Source organism: Hyla sarda, chromosome 1, assembly GCF_029499605.1.
Source record: "Hyla sarda isolate aHylSar1 chromosome 1, aHylSar1.hap1, whole genome shotgun sequence".
NCBI classification, from domain to species: Eukaryota; Metazoa; Chordata; class Amphibia; order Anura; family Hylidae; genus Hyla; species Hyla sarda.
In genome coordinates, this window is record NC_079189.1 from 175,401,015 (window position 1) to 175,425,996 (window position 24,982).

The 24,982-nt window shown below is 42.8% G+C and overlaps 1 protein-coding gene across 3 annotated transcripts in view; it reads right to left on the bottom strand.

Annotated features, from left to right (window-relative positions):
* Positions 1–24,016: 24,016 nt before the first annotated feature.
* LEF1 (lymphoid enhancer binding factor 1) overlaps positions 24,017–24,982 on the bottom strand; it is a 102,456-nt gene continuing 101,490 nt past the window's right edge. For 2 of the 3 annotated variants that reach the window (XM_056564402.1, XM_056564394.1), the window contains one exon: positions 24,018–24,976. In XM_056564402.1, coding sequence (XP_056420377.1) covers positions 24,897–24,976 — 80 coding nt within the window. In that variant the 3' untranslated portion in view covers positions 24,018–24,896. Of the gene's footprint in view, positions 24,977–24,982 lie in introns of all 3 variants that reach the window. The other variant, XM_056564387.1, reaches the window with a different exon arrangement.

A 24,982-nucleotide genomic window follows, 5' to 3' on the forward strand; every position in this document is an offset into this window, starting at 1 on the left:
TGGACAATCCATTATTACTATCTGCTTAAACTCAGTATCATCTACCTCCCTATCGTTCCTGGGAAGGGAGGTGGTAGGAAAAGCTTTATTGAGGAGCCCTCACCCTGGCATCACGAATAGCAAGGGTTAACAAATACCCTTTTTTACCTGCACAGCTACACTCCCCATACCCTACACCCCCCCCCCAAGCTACCACACATTATAACTTGTTCTTCAATAAGGGAATCTCTTGAGGGGCGACAAAAACAATGAACTTTAGGAAGGCAAAGTTTGATATACTCAGAGAAGCCCTTAAGAATATAAATTGGGATAATGTCCTCAATAACAAGAATACTGACACTAAATGGGAGAAATATCTTCACTTCTCACTGTAAGATGTATATACTTCACTTCTCACTGTAAGATGTATATACCTTATGGGAATAAAAGGGTCAGAAATAAAAGAAAACCAATATGGATGAATAAAAATGTTATTGTAACAATAAATGACAAAAATAAAGCATTTATACTACTAAAACAGGACGGCAGTGAAGAAGCATTAAAAAGTTATGGAGAAAAATGTAAAATATGTAAAAAAACAGATAAAAGCCGCAAAAATAGAGACAGAAAGACTCATTGCCAAAGAGAGTAAACTAACCCCAAAATGTTTTTTAACTATATAAATAGCAAAAAGGTTAAACATGAAAGTGTTGGCCCTTTAAAAAATGATGAGGAAGAAATTATAGACGGGGATCAGGAAAAAGCAAATATATTAAACAAATTCTTCTCCACTGTATTCTCTGAGGAAAATGAAATGCCAGGGGAAATACAGCGAGATAAGGTAAACTCCCCAGTACAGGTCACCTGTCTAACCCAGGAAGAAGTACAGTGCTGTCTACAAGAAATCAAAATAGACAAATCACCAGGTCCAGATGGCATTCACCCCCGTGTTCTGAAGGAATTAAGTAATGTTATAGACAGACCTCTATTTTTAATATTCAGGGACTCTATAGTAACAGGGACTGTTCCCCAGGACTGGTGCATGGCAAATGTGGTGCCAATATTTAAAAAGAGGTCAAAAGGTGACCCCGGGAATTATAGACCTGTTAGTTTAGCCTCCATTGTATGTAAATTGTTTGAGGGTTTTCTAAGGGATGCTATTTTGGAGTGCCTTGATACAAATAAATGTATGACTCCATATCAGCATGGCTTTATGAGGGATCGGTCCTGTCAAACTAACCTGATCAGCTTTTATGAGGAGGTGAGCTCCAGACTGGACCAGGGGCAATCGCTGGATGTCGTATATCTGAATTTTTCCAAAGGATTTGATATGGTGCCACATAAAAGGTTGGTGGATAAAATGAGAAGGATTGGGCTGGGGGAGAATGTGTGTAAGTGGGTAAGTAACTGGCTCAGTGAGAGGAAACAGAGGGTGGTTATTAATGGTACTTATTCTGATTGGGTGACTGTTACTAGTGGGGTACCACAGGGGTCAGTATTGGGTCCTGTCCTGTTTAATATGTTCATTAATGACCTTGCAGAGGGGTTGAATAGTAAAGTAACAATCTTTGCAGATGATACTAAACTCTGTAAAGCGGTAAACACTATAGAGGACAATGGACTGTTAGAAATGGATCTGGATAGGTTGGAAGTTTGGGCTGGGAAGTGGCAGATGAGGTTCAACACTGATAAATGTAAGGTAATGCACATGGGGAAGAAAAATCCGGGCTGGGATTATGTATTAAAGAACACTTGGGACGACTGACATGGAAAAGGACTTAGGGGTCTTAGTTAATAGTAAATTTAGCTGTAGGGACCAGTGTCAGGCAGCTGCTTTTAAGTCAAATAAAATCATGGGGTGCATCAATAGGGGCATAGATGCCCACAACCAGGAAATAATTCTACCGCTGTACAAATCACTAGTCAGACCACACATAGAATACTGTGTACAGTACTGGGCACCAGTGTACAATAAAGATATAGTGGAGCTGGAGAGGGTTCAAAGACAGGCAACCAGAGAAATACGGGGAATGGGAGGACTACAGTACCCAGAAAGATTATCAGAATTAGGGTTATTTAGTTTAGAAAAAAGAAGGATTAGGGGAGACCTGATAACTATGTATAAATATATCAGGGGACAGTACAGAGATCTCTCCCATGATCTATTTATACCTAGGACTATATCTATAACAAGGGGGCATCCTCTACGTCTAGAGGAAAGAAGGTTTCTACACCAGCACAGACGGGGGTTCTTTACTGTAAGAGCAGTGACACTGTGGAATTCTCTCCTGGAGGAGGTGGTCATGGGGAACTCTGTAAAAGAATTTAAAAGGGGTCTGGATGCATTTTTGGAGAGTAATAACATTGCTGGTTATGTATACTTGATTTAAAGGGACAGAACGTTGATCCAGGGATTTATTCTGACTGCCATATTTGGAGTTGGGAAGGAATTTTTACCTCTAGTATGAGGGTTTTTTGCCTTCCTCTGGATCAACTCAGTAGAGACTCATTAAGGATATAGGTTGAACTTAATGGACTCTGGTCTTTTTTTCAACCTTATGAACTATGTTACTTAAAGGGGTACTCCTCTGGTGCCGAAAAGTTAAACAGATTTGTAAATTACATCTATATAAAAATCTTAATCCTTCCAGTACTTATGAGCTGCTATATACTCCACAGGAAGTTCTTTTCTTTCTGGATTTCTTTTTTGTCCGACCAAAGTGCTCAGAGCAGAATAGGTTTGCTATGGGTATTTGCTCCTACTCTGGACAGTTCCTATAATGGACAGAGGTGTCAGCAGAGAGCACTGTGGTCAGACAGAAAGGAAATTCAAAAACAGCAGCTGATATGTACTGGAAGGGTTAAGATTAAATTACAAATTTGTAAATTACAAATCTGTTTAACTTACTGGCACCAGTTGATTTAAAACATTTTTTTTCTAGTGGAGTACCCCTTTAATGCATGCTCAATGACTTCTAGTGGTGGCTGCAGACAACCAAAATAGTTATCGTTTACCTTCAAGGATTTGGAGCTCTCTGGCATGAAAACGAATTTGTGACCCATATAAAGGTTAAAGGGGTTATCCACCATAAGGAAATTTTAGTACGTACCTGGCAGACAGTAATGGACATGCTTAGGAAGGATCTGCGCTTGTCTTGGGGCTAAATGGCTATGTCATGAGATTACCATAACACTGTGGCTAGCTTTTTGTGAACTGGTATTTCCTGTTTGAGTTTTCTTTTTTGCCTACAAATCCCATAATTCCATTTTCCTCCCTACCACACATCAGCCACCCCACCCATTGAAACATAAATGAGCTGCATCCATTCAAAGACCTGTGGTTTTCAATCTGGGTGCCTACAGCTGTTGCATTAGTTGCAGATTGATCTCTCTCCCACCAAGCAATCGCTCCACCCATTGAAGCAGACAGGCTCCCTGTCATCAGCTGACTAGTGAGTGAATGAATGGGTGCACTCACCCGAAGTTCTTGCTAGTAGAAATCTTTATTCACATGCAATAAAACGTACAGCGGATAGACACAGAGGAGCAGCCTCGTAGTGATCGGCAGCCCGAGGAAGTGCGCTTGGAGCGCAGGAAACAGTCTGTTGCTGCGAGGCTGCTCCTCTGCATCTACCCGCTGTACATTTTGCATGTGAATAAAGATTTCTACTAGCAAGAACTTCAGGTGAGTGCATCCATTCATTCTCACTTTGGTGGGAGCTGGTTCTGGGCAGCAGTGCCGGACTCACCTGTCTCTATTTGAATTTGGATTCCACATTTTCAAAGAGCTTTGCGCCATGGTTTACACTGTTCACGTCAGTTTTGGAAAAGTGGACATGTCCGCGTATATTGTCTGCTTTACATTATATTTTCAGAGGGGAGAGAGTCCAGTTTACATCAAAAATTTCACATCAGCTTTTTGATAGTGTAGAAATCACAGAAATGGTTGTAGTTTTATTGTTTTTGGGTTTTTTTCTTAGTTTTTTGGGGGAAAATGTGTTATTTAAAGGGGTTCTCCCTTGTTTATACTGTTTTTTGTTATTATGTTTGTGTGTTATGTGTGTATAAGTATGTGTTTTTTTTATGTGTGTTGTGATTATGTATATATGTATATTCTTACCTTTTGTGATGATCCGGAAGCTGACCCCTTTTTCTTCCAGCGGCTTGCTGTGTAACCTCGGCCTCTGCCACGTTGTGTTCGGTAAGTGGGATGTCAGGGGGTGTGATCTTGCTTCTGTCCTTCCTATCTTCTGACGTCCGAGGCAAATCTTTTCTTCCTGTTTCTTCCGTGGCTCAGCGACGAATCTGCGGCCTCTTCCGGCGCATGCGCAGGTAGTTTATTTTTTATTTTTACCAATACAGTTTTTTTTGTCTAATTGACAAACTGCCTGCGCATGCACGAGTACGCAAGTACTACGCTAACAGCGTAGCGTACATTAGGTCTACGCTAATAGTGTAGCTTCGCGCAAGCGCAGACAGTTTGTCAATTAGACAAAAAATACTTTATTGGTAAAAAAAATTTTTTTTTAAATACCTGCGCATGCGCCGGAAGAGGCCGCAGATTCATTACTGAGCCACAGAAGAAACAGGAAGAAAAGATTTGCCTCAGACGTCAGAAACACCCCCCCCAACATCCCACTTACCGAACACAACATGGCGGAGGCCGAGGTTACACAGAAAGCCGCTGGAAGAAAAAGGGGCCAGCTTCCGGATCTTCACAAAAGGTAATAAAATACATATATACATAATCACAACACACATAAAAAATACATAATTATACACACATAACACACAAACATAATAACAAAAAACAGTATAAACAAGGGAGAACCCCTTTAAGTAATTATTAAAAAACATAAATAATTATTATTGAAAAATGTTATAAAAAAAATATATATATATATATATTTTTTTTTTCTTGGTCCCTGCACCTGCACTTACATTTACAGTCATGGCCGTAAATGTTGGCACCCCTGACATTTTTCTAGAAAATGAAGTATTTCTCACAGAAAAGGGTTGCAGTAACACATGTTTTGCTATACACATGTTTATTCCCTTTGTGTGTATTGGAACTATACCAAAAAAAGGAGGAAAAAAAGCAAATTGGACATAATGTCACACCAAACTCCAAAAATGGTCTGGACAAAATTATTGGCACCCTTTCAAAATTGTGGAAAAATAAAAAGAAGTTAAAAATTAGAGAAGTTCACTTAGTCTTTGCATTGTGTGTCTGTGTGCCACACTAAGCATGGAGAACAGAAAGAGGAGAAGAAAACTGTCTGAGGACTTGAGAACCAAAATTGTGGAAAAATATCAACAATCTCAAGGTTACAAGTCCAACTCCAAAGATCTAGATTTGTATTTGTCCACAGTGCTCAACATTATCAAGAATATGTGAAAATTCATTTTCGCAGCACTTTTTTTTTCGCGCCACAAATTTTTTTTCCGTTGCAGCCATATTGGATTTTTTTGGACCAAAATTGCCAATTTTTGTGCCAAATTTTACATCCATTAGAAAATTCTGGCGGAAACATCTCACAAAATATTCCATGGTTACTAGTGCCCAGACAAGCGATAACTATAAATAAAACATGTCTGAGCTTAAATGTGAGTGCAAATTCTTTTTTTAATAATTACTTAACACCTTTTCCCCCCAAAAAACAAAAGAAACTACAACCATTTCTGTGATTTCTACACTATCAAAAAGCTGGTGTGAAATTTTTGATGGAAACTGGATTCTCACCCCTTTGAAAATGTCATGTAAAACAGACAATATACGTGGACACACCCACTTTTTCAAAATTGACGTGAACAGTGCAAACCGTGGCACAAAGCTCTTTGAAAATGTGGTCGATACTTTTTGCGCCAAAATTAATCTTTGGCACAAAATTCTTTGAGAATCTCACCCACTGTTGCTGGTATTTTGGCCCATTCCTCCATGCAGATTTCCTCTAGAGCAGTGATGTTTTGGGGCTGTCAATGGGCAACACGGACTTTCAACACCCTCTAGGCCACTCCAGGACCTTGAAATGCTTCTTACCAAGCCACTCCTTGCCCGAATGGTGTGTTTGGGATCATTGTCATGCTGAAAGAACTAGCAACGTTTTATCTTCAATGCCCTTGCTGATGGAAGGAGGTTTTGACTCAAAATCTCACGATACATGGGGGCCATTTTCATTCTTTCCTTTACAAGGATCAGTAGTCCTTGTCCCTTTGCTGAAAAACAGCTTCAAGGTATGATGTTTCCACCCCCATGCTTCACAGTAATAGCAACCAAAGAATTATCCAGCGCGGTGGAGTGCAAACAGGAAACTTTATTGAAGCTACATGGACAGCACAGGTAAAACCAACGCGTTTCGGGTCAAGCAGGACCCTTAGTCATGCCATGACTAAGGGTCCTGCTTGACCCGAAATGTGTTGGTTTTACCTGTGCTGTCTGTGTATCTTCAATAAAGTTTCCTGTTTGCACTCCACCGCGCTGGATACTTCTTTGGTTGCTATTACTTATTGGACCGGAGGCACTTAGTCCGGTTAGTCCGTGCGCAGGTGTGGGAAGCATTACTGAGGTGAGCCGTCTTATTCAACCTTTCTACATGCTTCACAGTAGGTATGGTGTTCTTTGGATGCAACTCAGCATTCTTTCTCCTCCAAACACGACGAGTTGAGTTTTTCCCAAAAAGTTCTACTTTGGTTTCATCTGACCACATGACATTCTCCCAATCCTCGTCTGGATCATCCAAATGCTCTCTAGAAAACTTCAGACGGGCCCGGACATGTACTGGCTTAAGCAGAGGACACGTCTGACACTGCATGATTTGAGTCCCAGGCGGCGTAGTGTGTTACTGATGGTAGCCTTTGTTACTTTGGTCCCAGCTCTCTGCAGGTCATTCACTAGGTCCCCCCGTGTGGTTCTGGGGATTTTGCTCACCGTTCTTGTGATCATTTTGACACCACGAGGTGAGATCTTGCATGAAGCCCCAGATTGAGGGAGATTTTCAGTGGTTTTCTATCTCTTCCATTTTCTAATAATTGCTTCCAGAGTTGATTTCTTCACTCCAAGCTGCTTGCCTATCGCAGATTCAGTCTTCCCAGCCTGGTGCAGGTCTACAATTTTGTTTCTGCTGTCTTTCGACAGTTCTTTGGTCTTGGCCATAGTGGAGTTTGGAGTGTGACTGTTTGAGGTTGTGGACAGGTGTCTTTTACACTGATAACAAGTTCAAACAGGTGCCATTAATACAGGTTATGAGTGGAGGACAGAGGAGACTTAACCTCTTGGGGATGCAGAGCGTATGCATACGCCCTGCATCCCCGATCCTTTAGGACTCAGAGTGTACCTGTATGCCCTTAGTATTTCTGGACCGGGCTGGTATGCCTGCTGAAATCATTTAGCAGGCATCCCGTGACAAGGCCTGGGGGGACCAACCCATGTCGGCGACGCCCGCAAATTGCCGATCAATTCAGATCGGCGATTTGCGATGATTCTGGGCTGATCGGGCCTCTGATGACCCGATAGCCCAGAAAAATAGGGATAATAAGAGCTGTCAGAGACAGCTCCGATCATCCTAAAGGATAGAAGCGAGATGACAGGGATGCCACCTCCTCCTATCCCCTGTCATTGGTTGGTCAGGACTGACCGACCAGTGGCAGTTGGGGACAGGAGGGGTTAAAGTTGAAATGCCTGCTCTGCCCGCCCCTGGATATCCGGGCAGAGCGGAGAGAAGATGGCGGCGGGGGTCAGAGTATGGGAGATCAGCAATTGCGGAGGGGGACCAGCGATCACGGCGGGACCAGCAGCACAAAGCATGCGGGAATGGAGGCAGCAGTGAAGATCAGTGGTAAGGGATCTTCACTGCTGCCTTCTAGGAGTTGCCAAACTACAACTCCCAGCATGCCCAGACAGCCAAAGGCTGTCTGGGCATGCTGGGAGTTGCAGTTTTGCAACATCTGGAGGGCCACAGTTTGGAGATCACTATACAGTGGTGCCCAAGCTGTAGCCCTCCAGATGTTGCAATACTACAACTCCAAGCATGCCCAGACTTCCCAGGCATGCTGGGAGTTGTAGTTCTGTAACATCTGGTCCTTCAGATGTTGCAGAACTACAATTTCCAGCATGTCTGGACAGTCTCAGCATGCTGGGAGTTGTAGTTTTGCAACATCTGGAAGAGCACAGTGTGGAGACCCCTATACAGTGGTGCCCAAACTGTAGCGCTCCAGATGTTGCAAAACTACAACTCCAAGCATGCCCAGACTGCCCAGACATGCTGGAAGTTGTAGTTCGGCAACATCTAGCCCTTCAGATGTTGTCGAACTACAACTCCCAGCATGCCTGGGCAGTCTGAGCATGCTTGGATTTATGGTTTTGCAACATCTGGAGGACATCAGTTTGGACACCACTACACAGTGGTCTCCAAACTGTTCTCCTAAAGTTGTTGCATAACTGCAACTCCCAACATGCCCTTCGGCTTTTTGGGCATGCTGGGAGCTGTAGTTTTGCAACAACTGGAGGCACACTGGTTGGGAAACATTGTCTGTTTCCTAACTAAATGTTTCCCAATCCGTGTGCCTCCAGCTGTTAAAAAATTATAACTCCCAGCATGCACTGACAGACCATGCATGCTAGGAGTTGTAGTTTTGCAAAGGCTGGAGACACACATGTTGGGAAACACTGAGTTAAGTAACAAACTCTGTGTTTTGCAACCAGTGTGCCTCTAGCTGTTGCATAACTACAACTCCCAGCATGCACGGACAGCCAAAGGGCATGCTGGAAGTTGTAGTAGTATGCCTCCAGCTGTTGCATATCTACAAGTCCCAGCATGCCCTTCAGCTGTCCCTGCATGCTGAGAGTTGTAGTTTTTGCAACAGCTGAAGGCACACTGGTTGCGAAACACAAAGTTTGTTACCTAACTCAGTGTTTCGCAACCAGTGTGCCTCCAGCTGTTGCAAACTACAACTCCCAGCATGCCCTTTGGCTGTCCGTACATGCTGGGAGTTGTACTTTTGCAACAGCTGGTGGCACACTGGTTGCAAAACTTTGAATTAAGTAACAAACTCTCAGTGTTTTGCAACTGGTGTGGCTCCAGCTGTTGCATAACTACAACACCCAGCATGCACGGACAGCTAAAGAGCATGCTGGGAGTTGTAGTTCTGCAACAGCTGGAGGTTTGCCCCCCCCCCCCCCCCCATGTGAATGTGCAGGGTACATTCACATGGGTGGGGGTTTACAGTGAGTTTCTCACTGCAAGTTTGAGATTCAGCAAATTTTCCGCTGCAGCTAAAAACACTACACTACACTAGGCTACACAAAATAAAGGGTAAAACACTACACTTACCTCCCCCCAATAAAAATGAAAAACGTCTGTTACGGCAGTGTTTCCAAAACAAAGCCTCCAGCTGTTGCAAAACAACAACTTTCAGTGTTGCCGGACAGCCATTGACTGTCCAGGCATGCTGGGAGTTTTTAAACAGCTGGAGGCACCCTGTTTGGGAAACACTGCCGTAGGGTAATTTTAGTATTGGAGGCAAGTGTAATTCTAGCATCCGGGTCCGTCCCTATGCAATCCCTAATTTAGGCCTCAAATGCGAATGGCGCTCTCTCACTTCAAAGCCCTGTCGTATTTCAAGGCAACAGTTTAGGGCCACATATGGGGTATTTCCGTACTCTGGAGAAATTGCCTAACAAATTTTGGGGGTCTTTTTTTCCTTTCACCCCTTATGAAAAGGTGAAGTTGGGGTCTACTCCAGCAGGTTATTGTAAAATTTTTTTATTTTTTACACCAACATGCTGGTGTTGCCCCATACTTTTCATAAGAAGTAAAAGGAAACAGAGGCCCCCAGAGTATGGAAATACCCCATATGTGGACGTAAAATGCTCTGCGGGCGCACAACAAGGCTCAGGAATGAGAGAGCCATGTTCATTTGAGGTGATTTGCACAGGGGTGGCTGATCGTTCCACAATTCTGACATAAATGCAAAAAAAAAAAAACACCCACATGTAACCCCATTTTGGAAACTACACCCCTCACGGAATGTAAAAAGGGGTATAGTGAGCCTTAACACCCCACCACGGATGTTTGAAGAATTTTCGTTAAAGTTGGACGAGAAAATGAAATTTTCTTATTTATTTCACTAAAATGCTGGTGTTATCCCAAATTTTTCATTTTCACAAGGGGTAATAGGAAAAAAGCCCCCATAATTTGTAACCCAATTTCTTCTGAGTATGGAAATACCCCATGTGTGTATATAAAGTGCTCTGCAGGCAAACTACAATTATCAGAAGAGAAGGAGCGCCATTGGTCTTTTGGAGAGAGAATGTGTCTATAATTGAAGGCCACGTGCGTTTACAAAGCCCCCATGGTGCCTGAATGTAAAATTTGGGGGGAAAATGGCATTCTAATGAAATTTTTTTTTTTCATTAACACATCCAACTTTAATGAAAAGTCATCAAACACCTGTGGGGTGTTAAGGCTCACTGCACCCCTTGTTACATTCCTTGAGGGGTGTAGTTTCCAAAATAGTATGCCATGTGTTTTTTTTTTTTTGGCTGTTTTTAGCTTCCTAAATGTGACATGCCCCCCAAAACCATTTCAGAAAAACTCAATCTTCAAAATCCCATTGTCGCTCCTTCCCTTTTGAGCCCTCTGGTGCACTCACAGAGCACTTCACATTCACATACAAGGTATTTCCTTACTCAAGAGAAATTGGGGTACAAATTTTAGGGTGATTTCTTTCCTTTTACCCCTTGTAAAAATTCAAAAACTGGGTCTACAAGAACATGCGAGTGTAAAAAATGAAGATTTTGAATTTTCTCTTTCACTTTGCTGCTACTCCTGTGAAACAGCTAAAGGGTTAACACACTTTCTGAATGTCTTCCGAATACTTTGAGGGGTGCAGTTTTTATAATGGGGTCATTTATGGGGTATTTCTAATATGAAGACCCTTCAAATCCACTTCAAAACTGAACTGGTCCCTGAAAAATTCAGATTTTGAACATTTTGTGAACAACTGGAAAATTGCTGCTGAACTTTGAATCCCTCTGGTGTCTTCCAAAAGTAAAAACATGTCAAATTTATGATGCAAATATAAAGTAGACATATTGTATGTGTGAATCAATATATAATTTATTTGGGATGTCCATCTTCCTTATAAGCAGAGAGCTTCAAAGTGAAAACAAATGCAACATTTTCAAATTTTTCATCAAATTGTGGATTTTTTTTTTTTACCAAGAAATGATGCAAGTATCAACAAAAATTTACCACTAACATAAAGTAGAATATGTCACGAAAAAACTATTTTGGAATCAGAGTGAAAAGTAAAAGCATCCCAGAGTTATAAATGCTTAAAGTGACAGTGGTCAGATGTGCAAAAAATGCTCGGGTCCTTAAAGTGAAAATGGGCTGAGTCCTTAAGGGGTTAAAGAAGAAGTTACAGGTCTGTGAGGGCCAGAAATCTTGCTTGTTTGTAGGTGACCAAATATTTATTTTCCACCATAATTTGCAAATACATTCTTTAAAAATCAGACAATGTGATTTTATGGATTTTTTTTCTCATTAGGTCTCTCATATTTGAGGTATATCTATGATGAAAATTACATGCCTCTTATCTTTTTAAGTGGGAGAACTTGCACAATTAGTGGCTGACTAAATACTTTTTTTACCCACTGTACATGTTAGCCTTGATTCTTTATATTTTTTTTTATACATATACATATTTTTTTAAACAGGGATAAGATTAAACAGCTTCGAGGGGTTAAAGGATTTGCACAGTTTATTCAATTACCTCGTAGTTGTTTCTATCAATTCTTCCACCTACGGCATGCACTTGTCACACAATATAAAAGTACTCCTGTATGAAAATGTTTAATAAAATTCTTATAAAGAATTCTGACGGATAACATTGCAGAGGAATCCCACCAACCTTAATCACAAGTAAACTGTTTCTAGGTTCCATCTCTCTGGACAGACTGAGTGGTAATTCAGCATTCTCAGTTGTCTGAATGACACATTTACCTATTTATACCTTGATACAGCAGATACCTGGATAAATAAAACTGTACTTTCCTGCTATGATCCCCCACCACTGCTGTTCCAGTGGTGCCCGGTCCTTGCTGCTTTCCACATCCTGGTTGCTGTCTGGCTAAAACTAAGTGAGTAACTACTGTGGCCAGTGATTGGCTGAGATTTTCAGAGAGATTGATACAGAGAATTGCCCTTGCTCCAATGGCCTCAACATACCAATTTTTTCAACATACAATGGACTTCAACATACAATGCTACATTTAGTCCAAATCTGTTAAATGTGTCAATGGCTGGAAGAACTGACCAATGAGCGTGAGAATGAGCATTGCACACCTGTATTACTGAAGTGCATGCACTCACTAGCTGTCTGGTAGCGCTTCCCTACAGTACAGGGAGGTACTACACATTCTGTAACACACTTCACCATTGCGAGAGTTATGCCATTGGGCACCAGGTAAGCGCGGCTACATTTTACTTTATCAGGACATTGCATGTACTGTTCAAGACCCTGAAGAATCTCCTGTCCTCTACATAGACAGTGATTTACAACTTCCAGCAGCTCTTTCCTACTTTTATTTGTAAGGACTTGCCTTACTTGTATACATGTGTTAGCTATCTACTCATTTTTATTTAAAGGGGTACTCCGGTGGAAAACTATTTTTTATTTTTTATTTTTTATCAACTGGTGCCAGAAAGTTAAACAGATTTTTAAATTACTTCTATTAAAAAAAATCTTAATCCTTCTAGTACTTATTAGCTGCTGAATACTACAGAGGAAATTCTTTTCTTTTTGGAACACAGAGCTCTCTGCTGACATCAAGACCACAGTGCTCTCTGCTGACATCTGCTGTACATTTAAGAAGTGTCCAGAGTAGAAGAAAATCCCCATATCAAACATATGCTGCTCTAGACAGTTCCTAAAATGGACAGAGATGTCAGCAGAGAGCACTGAGACATCAAACGTATTGGGAATTTCACAAGAAAAACAATGATGTGCTTGGTTTTAACGTAACTTTATTCTTTCATGAGTTATTTACAAAGTTATGTTAAAACCAAGCACATCATTGTTTTTCTTGTGAAATTCCCAATAAGTTTGATGCGTCACATGACCCTCTTCCTATTGAAAAAACTAAAGTTGGATTCAAAATGGCCGACTTCAAAATGGCCGCCATGGTCGCCACCCATCTTGAAAAGTTCCCCCCTCACATATACTAATGTGCCACAAACAGGAAGTTAATATCACCAACCATTCCCATTTTATTAAGGTGTATCCATATAAATGGCCCACCCGGTAGTATGAGCCTGACCTGCGGCTCCCTGTAGACATACTGATTGTTTGAATTAGGCTGCCCTCTTTCCTTGGATGTAACCATTACAATATGAGGCCATTAGAAGAAGCATTACTATAAGTATAATTGTCTGCAGAGGGCAAGAGGAGATGAGCCTGTAAATGCCGCATGCACCCCCCTATGTTTGAGACAGCAGATGGTTCTGGTTTTCTCAGGAGGATGCCAAATGGGAAACGGATACGTGTCAAAATTAAAAACAGATTAAACAATAAAATATCTCAATGCCTTTGAAAAGAGGCCGTGAGGTTTCAAATAACTTACACCGCAGTAATCTCTTCTATATCAGAAGCCACAACTGCTTGACGATCCTCAATCACTATATACACACATACAGAATAAACACATATATAATGCTTGTTGCCATACACAGAGTTACCCGGGCAAATTTATTGTTATGCTAAATAAAGATGCATTTTCACAGCATGGTAGCAAAGGGATTACTCTTTTTTCCTTAAAGGGGTACTCCACTGGAAAACATTTTTTTTAAATAAACTGGTGCCAGACAGTTAAACAGATTTGTAAATTACTTCTATTAAAAAATCTTAATCCGTCCAGTACTTATTAGCTGCTATAATGATCCACAGGAATCAACAGTGCTCTCTGCTGACACCTCTCTCCATTTTAGGAACTGTCCAGAGCAACAGAGGTTTTCTATGGCGATATGCTCCTACTCTGGACAGTTCCTAAAAGAAACAGAGGTGTCAGCAGAGAGCACTGTGGTCAGACAAAAAAGGAAATTCAAAAAGAAAAGAACTTCCTGTGGATCAACCAGCATCTGATAATTACTGGAAGGCAGTGGCGTACCTAGGGGGGGGGCGCGGGGGGCGGCCCGCCCCGGGTGCAGCTCTCAAGGGGGGTGCCAGGGGCGGACTGACCCGCCGCCGCAAAATTAAAGTTTTTTTTTTTTTAAACACTTTGCCGCCTCCCGCGCTGTTTGCCGCCGCCCGCGCTCTGTGTCCGCCCGCAACCCCCCCCCAGAGCCGTGCCTCCAACCCCCACGCCCGCCTCCCCCCCCTTTCCTTACCTCCCAGGCAGCCTGCGGCCCTACAGAACCGCTGTGGCTGCCTAGGAGAAGCGTCATCACGTTAGTGATGACGCGCGAGACGTGGTGCCAGCAGAGAGGAGCGCGCTGGAGATGGGCATGCGCCCTCCAGCAGAATGTTGCAGCGCCAAGCCTCCCGCTACTGTGGCCGTACAGGTAACCACCTGCATGGCCTCCCTCCCATCACCCGCCACCATATAGGTAACCCCCCACCTGCCTGCCCCCCTTCTACCTCCCCCCTTCAACCCCATTGGCTGTCCGGGCATGCTGTGAGTTGTAGTTTTGCAACAGCTGGAGGCACCCAGATTGGCAAACACTGCCTTAGGGCCTAAGCCAGTGTTTCCCAACCAGGGTACCTCTAGCTGTTGCAAAACTACAACTGCCAGCATGCCCGGAGAGCCTTTGGCTGTCTAGGCATGCTGGGAGTTGTAGTTTTGCAACAGCTGGAGGCTCCCGGGTTGGCAAACACTGCCTTAAGGCCTAACCCAGTGTTTCCCAACCAGGGAGTCTCCAGCTGTTGCAAAAGTACAACTGCCAGCATGCTCGGAGAGCCTTTGGCTGTCTAGGCATGCTGGGAGTTGTAGTTTTGCAACAGCTGGAGGCGCCCGGTTGGCAAACGCTGCCTTAAGGCCTAACCCAGTGTTTCCCAACCAGGGAGCCTCCAGCTGTTGCAACACTACAACTGCCAGCATGCCCGGAGAGCCTTTGGCTGTCTAGGCATGCTGGGAGTTGTAGTTTTTCAACAGCTGGAGGCGCCCGGGTTGGCAAACACTGCCTTAAGGCCTAACCCAGTGTTTCCCAACCAGGGAGCCTCCAGCTGTTGCAACACTACAACTGCCAGCATGCCCGGAGAGCCTTTGGCTGTCTAGGCATGCTTGGAGTTGTAGTTTTGCAACAGCTGGAGGCGCCCGGGTTGGCAAACACTGCCTTAAGGCCTAACCCAGTGTTTCCCAACCAGGGAGCCTCCAGCTGTTGCAAAATTACAACTGCCAGCATGCTCGGAGAGCCTTTGGCTGTCTAGGCATGCTGGGAGTTGTAGTTTTGCAACAGCTGGAGGTGCCCGGGTTGGCAAACACTGCCTTAAAGGAGTAGTCCAGTGGTGACCCAGTGGTGAACAACTTATCCCCTATCCTAAGGATAGGGGATAAGTTTGAGATCGCGGGGGGTCCGACCGCTGGGGCCCCCTGCGATCTCCTGTACGGAGCCTCGACAGCCCGCGGGAAGGGGGCGTGTCGACCTCCGCACGAAGCGGCGGCCGACACGCCCCCTCAATACAACTCTATGACAGAGTCGGAGCGCTGCCTTCGGCAATCTCCAGTTCTACCATAGAGATGTATTGAGGGGGCGTGTCGGCCGCTGCGTGCTGAGGTCGACACGCCCCCTTCCCGCGGGCTGTCGGGGCCCCGTACAGGAGATCGCAGGGGGCCCCAGCGGTCGGACCCCCCGCGATCTCAAACATATCCCCTATCCTTAGGATAGGGGATAAGTTTTTCACCACTGGACTACCCCTTTAAGGCCTAACCCAGTGTTTCCCAACCAGGGAGCCTCCAGCTGTTGCAACACTACAACTGCCAGCATGCCCGGACAGCCTTTGGCTGTCTTGGCATGCTGGGCGTTGTAGTTTTGCAATAGCTGGAGGCGCCTGGGTTGGCAAACACTGCCTTAGGACCCAGAGTATTGTATTATACTCCAGAGCTGTACTCACTACTTTCTAAGGGAAAGAGGGGGGGGGGGGGGGAGTGTAACTCTGCATATACCTATGCATATACCTATGGGAAAGAGGGGGGTGTAACTCTGCATATACCTATGGGAAAAAGGGGGGGGTGTAACTCTGCATTTACCTATGGGAAAGAGGGGGTTTCCTGGCTACCTACCTGCCCTTTTACTGTGCAGGACACCAAAGAGGACATTATTACAGTTTGTGGGCCTATAGATGGGAAGATTGTGGTTGAGGGGAGGGCACTGAATATATGCAGAGTCTGACATGTTTTTCCTGCAGATGTCTTATCCGGACAGAGAAGAAAAGGAAAGAGGACGCCGCTGATCAGAAAAGACGTAATTGTGAGTCCCAAAATGTAACTGTAATCACTTATATGGTATACACATCCTGTGTACAGCTGATATCTACCGCCATATGGTCCTGTATATAATCACTTATATTGTATACAGATTCCTTATAGTATACTGCTCTGTGTATAGTGGTTTTATTCAATACAGTATGGCGGTATTATCCAGTTATTGTGTGGTGGTCTATATTTACTCCTGGTATTATTGGTCATGGAAATTTACTTACGTTAAAGTGTTTCTTACATATATAAATTTTTTTTTATTTATTGTGTGTGGGATTTGGGTGGAATAGGGATGTGGCAGAAGATTGACGAGCTGCAGAGCCTAGCAGGGGCCCTTGCCTTTTTTTTTGGTCCGGGGGCCCCGAGTGTTGTCAGTCCGCCCCTGGGGGGAGGGGAGGGAGGGGGGGGTGCCAAACAAAGGGTCCGCCCCGGGTGCCAAATGCTCTAGGTACGCCCCTGCTGGAAGGATTAAGATTTTTTTATAGAAGTAATTTACAAATCTATCTAACTTTCTGGCACCAGTTGATTTAAAAAAAAAAAAATGTTTTCCAGTGGAGTACCCCTTTAACTATAGCATGAAGAGCAAGGGTTTCATTCCAACTAGTCTTCTGTAAGGACTTTCTACAGTATATTCTCTTTATGTTTCTATTGGTTTCCTTGAGTACCAAAGCATATTAGCAAGATAAACGCTGAATGGCCACATTATTAAAGGGGTACTCCACTGCCCCAGCGACCGGAACAATTAGGTCCGAACACTGGGTGGGGGCTGCGGGGGTCATGATGTCACAGCCATGCCCCTTGTGACATCATGCCACGCCTCCTCATGATGTCATGCCACACCCCCTCAATGCAAGTCTATGGGAGGGGGCATGACGGTCGTCACGCCCCATCACAGAGACTTGCATTGAGGGGGTGTGGCATGATGTCATGAGGGGTCGTGGCCATGACATCACGACCCCCGCAGCCCCCACCCAGCATTCGGATCTAAATATTCCAGATGCTGGGGCAGTGGAGTACCCCTTTAAAGGCACCTGCCTTTCACCACTGGAGTTTTCCTGTATGGAAATTAGACACGTGACCCCATAGTACAGAATAAATTCAAATCAGAAGGTTTAATGTGGATCAGCTTCAGTGTGAATCCATATTTGAATATCTATATCATAAGTGTGACCTTTAACAAGGCCTGGTCTATCGATACTAGTCTAGCTGGGGCCAGAAAATCGGAAACCACCCACCCTGTGGAATTTTCTCATGCAATGATGTCAATAGGTGGAGGTAGAATAATGGTGTGGGGAATGTTTTTTTTGGCATACCCTGGGCAGAAGGGTTTACCTAAGAATTGTGGCCTACCAAGGTCATCCCTTCATGCCAAATACAAAGTTTGGTGGAGGAGGGATAATGCTATAGGGTTGTTTCCTTAGGGCTTGGCCTCTGTGGGATTTTGTTAACTGTTTTGTTATTTTATACTTGTATGAATGTAGGTTATATTTGTATGGTGTGTGCTCTTTTGCTCTTGGCTTTTGAAGGCTTATGGGTTGCAGTGCTAGGAGCTGCGGACAGACTCATGGCTGTGGCAAAGCAGAATCAGCAAACATTGACCGTGGATGCTAGCACCCATCCTAAAAGAAGATGAACCTGTTTGCCCTTAGGTAATGGAGCCTAAGGGGGAGGAGACCAGTTCGGAGAACAAATAAAACTACCAGCTATAGCACTATGGGAGGTAGTGGTGCCAGACATTTTCAAAAAGCCTGTTGTGGATTGATCGGCACAGTTCATGTCTTGTTTTGCTTATTGACTTTTGTTTTGCCTTAGGCAGCCCTTATTATATCTGGAAGAGGTGTAAGAGGTCAATTTTATGGTTTTCCTTCTTCAGATATAAAAGATTAGCTTTTCTTTTTTTCTTAAATTGTGCCTAACGTTGGAACATCTTGGTGTAGTGTGCTGAATTTTCATTTAATACACATTTGTTATATGTTTTAAACTCATTTTGCGCCTCACTAAACAAGGAGAATGGCTTAGTGGTGGGGGGGGGGGGGGGGAGGTGACCTCACGAGGGAGCTGGTGTGGCCTAAAATGCAACATGCTGTGCCAAGATTGAGGCGCATCGGACATCGGAGTAAAACTAGAACTAGACAGTCAAAGGCTGTCCAAAATTTTATAAAATAGTCTGAGCCATTGTGATAAAATTGTTGTGTGTGTGGCACTCTTCAGTCCTGGGTTGCTGTGAGCTGGAGGGTCACAACGCTCGGCAGCGCCACTAGAGTTTAATAGCATTAAAGTTAAACTTGAAGCTAGTGCAGAGGTATAATATGGCTATACAGTATGCATGACCTCCGATGCTTACAATAACTTTGGGTAGTACCTTTGTCCTTCGACTCTGAAAAGCCCAACATCTGCATGGAGTAACTCTGGGTACTTTAGTTTCCTCCTAGACTGATAGGTGAAATTGGCTTAAAGGGGTACTCAGCTGTAAAACTAATTTTTTAAATCAACGGGTGCCAACAAGTTAAATACGGTAGATTTGTAAATTACTTCTATTTAAAAATCTTAATCCTTCCAGTACTTATCAGCTGCTGTATACTGCAGAGAAAGTTGTGAAGTTCTTTTCTGTCTGACCACAGTGCCCTCTGCTGACATCTCTGTCCATATCAGGAACTGTCCAGAGCAGGAACAAACAAACCTATCCTGCTCTGGACAGTTCCTGACACAACTACCACTTTCTCTGTAGTATACAGCAGCTGATAAGTATTGGAAGGGTTAAGATTTTTATATATAGATGAAATTTACAAATCTGTTTAACTTTCTGGCACCAGTTGATTACAAAAAAGATGTTTTCCAGTGGAGTACCCCTTTAAAGAAAAATGTTTCTGGCAACAGTTAAACAGAATTATTTTTTGCCACCAGAGTACCTCTTTAAGATTAAATTGACCCACTTGTGAATGTGTGTGAGAAAGTGAATCTTAGCGCATAGGGCACAGGGATTGATGTAAGTAATAACAATATCTGTACAGTACTGTACTGCAGAATATGTTGTCAATATAAAAGCAACAGTAACACATAAACCTTCCTGTCCATGTAAAGCTCTTAATGAAAATATCTGGCAATGTAAGTGTCACTTAAATGTCATTTGATCACACAGCTGTATGTTCTAGGCAGCCACTAAGTGGCACATGTGCCTGTAACAGGCATTTATGGCGAGTGTCTATATTAAGGCCTGAAATAGCTGTTTGTTTTAGGAGGAACATTTTTTTTTAACTTGGTCAGCCATTTTCAAGCCAAGGATATAAGCAAAACATTTTATTTCCAGTCAGTGTTCTCTGCTTTTTTTGGATCTTGCAGTTTTCTGTCCCACTTCCCAGATCTATTTACCATTCTTTAAGAACACGGCGGATATCATTTGACAGTCAATGAGTTGGCAGAGGCAGTCACTGCCAGTTCTCCTGACCACAGGACAATCATAGTCTGCACTCTGCAGCCAAGGGCTGGGTTTCAGCTCTTTGTACATTGTAGGGACGTCAGGTAAAGGATGACATTGAGTTGTAGTTAGACTTATACTTTCCAGTGTCTCAGGTCTGGTCTATATTATTAGGTGCCATTTTGTCTACTCGGAGTATCAATTTACTGTTTTGTAAAAAGCGGTTATAAGTTTTATATACCTTCCTGTAAAGTAGCTCGTACTTACTGGATTGAGTCTCTTTTCAGAAGTGCCGAGAAACACTCTTCATGAACACAGCTTTCGGAAATGTCTGGATTAGAGTTTGGGGTGTGTAGAGTTGAGCAATTCATCCTATTTATTGTTTTTCTATACAGAATTGGGATAGATGTTGGTAAGGAATCGGATGGCAGAAGATTTTATCTCAAGTAAAGACCATGGTAAGACCAAGGAATGCACATACTTCAAAATGTCTACCACTCCAACCACAGTATAATAAACTATTTAAGATGCTTTGAGAAAGACTATAAAGTTCAGTCAATCTAAATCTATTGAAAGTTGCTGTAAGCCCATAGCGTTCCCTTTGTCAGGTCCACACATACAATTGCCTCACATAGTTCTTATATACTGTACATACACAGGTGCATATGACCTTGAAAACAATTAACATATTAATGTTACATACAAGTAATGAATATTGACAAATAAATGTATAACAAATATAACATTAACATAAAAGGGGTAGTCCGGCAAAAAACAACTTATCCTCTATCCACAGGATAGGGGTGAAGTGTCTGATTACGGGGAGGTCTAACCACTGGACCCCCCGAGGTCTCCTGCCTCTCTCTGAGAGGAGCGTGTGCTACATGTGCTCCCATAGAAAACTAATAAAGCATGTGCCATCTGTAGCACATGCTCCTCTCAGAAAGCTGGGGTGTCAGGCAGGAGATTGTGGAATGGTCCCAGTGGTTGGACTCCTTGCAAAGAGACACATCCCCTTTCCTGTGGATAGGGGATCAGCTGTATTTCTCCGAACTACCCCTTTAAACATTTGCAAATATTTAGTGATCTTCTGGACCCTTTATACTCAATACACCAACACCGATTAGCTCTCAATCTTCAGCCTCCCATAGACTCTTATTGAACTGCTACACACCTTGTCCTTTACTCATAACCTTTGCTTGTATCCTTTTAATGTTTGCTATTAGGATTTACTAAATATTTGCTTATGTTTGATGCTGATGGTATATGTTTAAATACATAACTTTATTCATCTATTTATTTTTTAACTGTAGGTAACATTTGTTAATGTTGATTATTTCTGGGCCATTTGTATCTGTTTATGTATATAAAGAAATGTTTGAGGCCATTTCATGTTTTGGCCTAAAAAAGGGACTAATCGAGCCTGAAACACATTGGGGGAAATGTATCAAAACCTGTGTAGAGGAAAAGTTGACTAGTTGCCCATAGCAACCAATCAGATTGCTTCTTTCATTTTTGAGAGGCCCTTTCTCTAAATGAAAGAATCAATCTGATTGGTTGCTATGGACATCTGGTCAACTTTTCCTGTGTGCAGGTTTTGATAAATCTCCCCCATTGTCCGCAATAAAGGCTACCTACTCTACCTATGCATTGCTTCCATAAACAGCATTCTGTTAGAAAAGGCTGCTGTGGGAGCTACATTCATCTGAACAACTGCAAAACCACATGTTGTGGCCAATACCACGGTTGTACCTGAGGAGAATAGGTAAGTAGTTGTCTTGCCCATACTCTTACATATTGGAGCTGTTTTTAAATGGGCACTATCATTAAAACAAATTTTTGTTTGTACACTTATGGTAAATAAAAAAATCTTTCTAATGTAAGATTTCTGTTTTGTGTTTAAAAAAGCTGCCACTAGGTGTCTCCCTACTTATCCAGAGCACATTTCCCTCCATCTCTTGCACAGAATTTGGACTCCTGCTGGCCTGGCAGAAGTGCAAAATCAGGAAATGCAGTCTGGAGTGCTGAGGGTGGTGTGTGCAGCCTTAGCCAATCATAGCTCCTCTCACACTGAACAGCTCTGGGCTGTGTGTAGCAGAGTGAGGGAGGAAGTTCTCCCCTGTATGGCTTCAAATGATGTCATGGCTGCTGGGTAACGCCCATTCTCAGTCTGTGAATCTGACTGAGCAGAAAATACAGAGCAATATAAAGGTAGAAAACTAAAAAACTAAAGGCAGGGGGTGGTCTATCATGATGGGGGCAATGAACTGGGAGGATTACAAAATGTATCAAGATCATGACAGGTACTCTTTAAGTTTTCATATGCTTAGGACAGATCATCAATGTTCAAAGTGTACCTTTTGTTAAGTTTGGTGGGCACTGGGGTTGCCTAGGCCGAGTTCCATGCATGAGTCATACTTAGAAAAGGGTTTGTGCATAGGAACTCCCTGGGCATCGTATGGTTGCCTCAGTAACCAGACCACCAAGTGTGGGCTACATCCCCGCAACTATGCAGAACTGGTGGAAGAACAACTCTGTAGGTATACTTGAATTTCAAAAGAAACCCTTTAACCACAGCTTCCCACATTCTAAAAATGTGTACACCATCTTTGCATTTATTCTGTAACTACAGGTCCGGGTAGTAGGTCAAAACACGTGTTGGCATGTGTGTGATAAATAATGTAACTCATATAAATAAAAAGACCACACCATGGATTTCCTTAGCAACAAATAGTATAGTATTTTTTTCTGTTTTATTACAAAGCTTTTTATTTATTTTTTTAAAACATATGCTCAGCACATTAACTCATATTGGAATGACCAAAAATAATTGAATTGAATTGACATTTTTTTCTGCAAAGCCTTTACTTTGCTATCAATAAAGGGACACATCAAAATTCTTATTTTTTTTTACAACTGGCATCAAATCCCACTATAGGTTAGCAGAAGAAAAAAAAATACAACTACGATACAGAACATTTTACATTGTAACAATGAATCCAAGTGCTGGGCTCTTTTTTTCATAAAATATTGAGGAGTAATACACAAAACTGCATCACCCTTTCCTTGTGACTGATGGCATGGTTCTCCAAATGGGCCAAATCTAAGACTCTGCACGTCTTCTACCAAGATTAATTATATATTAAATATGTGTTTGACATAATACAAACAGATAAAAGACAGAGGTCATGGTTATTTGTGAAAAATAAGGGATCATCTTGAAATTCTCTTGAAGAAGCAAAGATGGGGCTAGCAGAGGACTGCAGTTAGATTATACTATTTATGGCAAGTGACATGAAATGCATCTTCTTATTGTCACCTTCTGCACAACTAATAAGAAAGATAGCACAATGCAATGTACAACAACATTAATGAGTGCCAGCCATGAGCTTATAGGAGGTCAACCTTTGGCATGCCATCTGGGCTGAATGATGTATTCCTTCTTTAGCAAAACAATGGCTACATAAAGTCAGTGGATAACAGTCTGTTCACACTTGATTTGTGGGCCTGCCATCAGCATTTCCAATATTACTGACAGCAAAAATAGTTCTTAAAAGCCATTATAATACAATAGGACCCATCAGGATTTATTTAAACATATCCAGCCTTGCTGTTTTGGCTGTGTTATAAATGGACGCTAGTGTGAACACGGACTTATTCTTCTATAACTGACCTTGGGAACAAGTAGGTTTAATTGACTGTATATTGTATACTGAACTAATTATAGGTTGTGGCTACTAAACTTCTTCCTAATTTATGCATTTTCCACAAATTACCATGTAAGAGCACCCTTAAAGGGGTACTCCGTTGCTTACACATCTTATCCCCTATCCAAAGGATAGGGGATAAGATGCCTGATCGCGGGAGTCCCGCCGCTGGGGACCCCCGGAATCTTGCACGCGGCACCCGTTTGTAATCTGTCCCCGAAGCGTGTTCGCTCCGGGACTGATTACCGGCGACCACAGGGTGGGCGGCGTGTGATGTCACGCCCCCGTGTGATGTCACGCTCCGCCCCTCAATGCAAGCCTACGGGAGGGTGTGTGACAGCTGTCACGCCCCCTCCCGTAGGCTTGCATTGAGGGGCAGAGCGTGACGTCACACAGGGCGGGGGCGTGACGTCACACGCCGCCGGCCGCGTGGTCGTCGGTAATCAGACTGATCACGGGGGTCCCCAGCGGCGGGACTCCCGCGATCAGGCATTTTATCCCAAATCCCTTGGATAGGGGATAAGATGTGTAAGCACCGGAGTACCCCTTTAATTTCCTAAAATAACATTTAAGAATTTAAGGATACCTACTTGTCTTACCAATATATAACCTCGACATCAATGTCATATATTGTCTCTGCAAAAACAACTCTTCTTTATATATTTTTAATACATTATATTTCCATATGACCCTTTTCACAATGGAAGCATCAAAGGCTGCCTATCCATCCCTAAGTAAATAAAGAATTAAAAAAAAAAAAAAAAAAAAAGACATTTTCGTGCAGAAAAGCAAATCACAATATTTTTTTTTTGTTTGTTTTTGCAGAAAGTGGGGCTGGGGACAGGAAATTATTTTATATCCTGACTAATAAAATATACATCAATCAATCCTAAATCTGATATATAAAAGCATTCAAGTTTTATGGAGATAAACAATACAATGATAAAAAGAAGAAACAAAATACAAAATTGATCCTTTTGCTCCATTCTTAAATAAAAGAGGTTTGCTTTGTCCATGGTTTATGTCCAATGTTAGAACTCTGTTTGGTCTGTGGCTGGGTCACTTCAAGAACTTCACGTATGCAGTGAATACTGCACGTAGGAAGTATGAATGTGATGGATATTAATGTATCCTGATGATTCTTGCAATGTTTTCCATCCTCGTGGATCTAGCTGTGGTACATGAAGGCCCCCGGGTACCAGTGGTGCCAAACTACAGGCAGTGATTGTCTATACGGTACAGTGTCTCTAGCAGTGGCATTTCAATGTCAATAGTAGACTCCTTGGGGATTGTGTTACTGTTAATGGAGAAGTTGGGGGGTTTAACAAGCTTCCATCTCCAAGAGTCCTCCCGCCGTGGCTGCCTTTGCTTTACACGCTGAGAAAGAATTCTTTTTCCCCCCTGCAA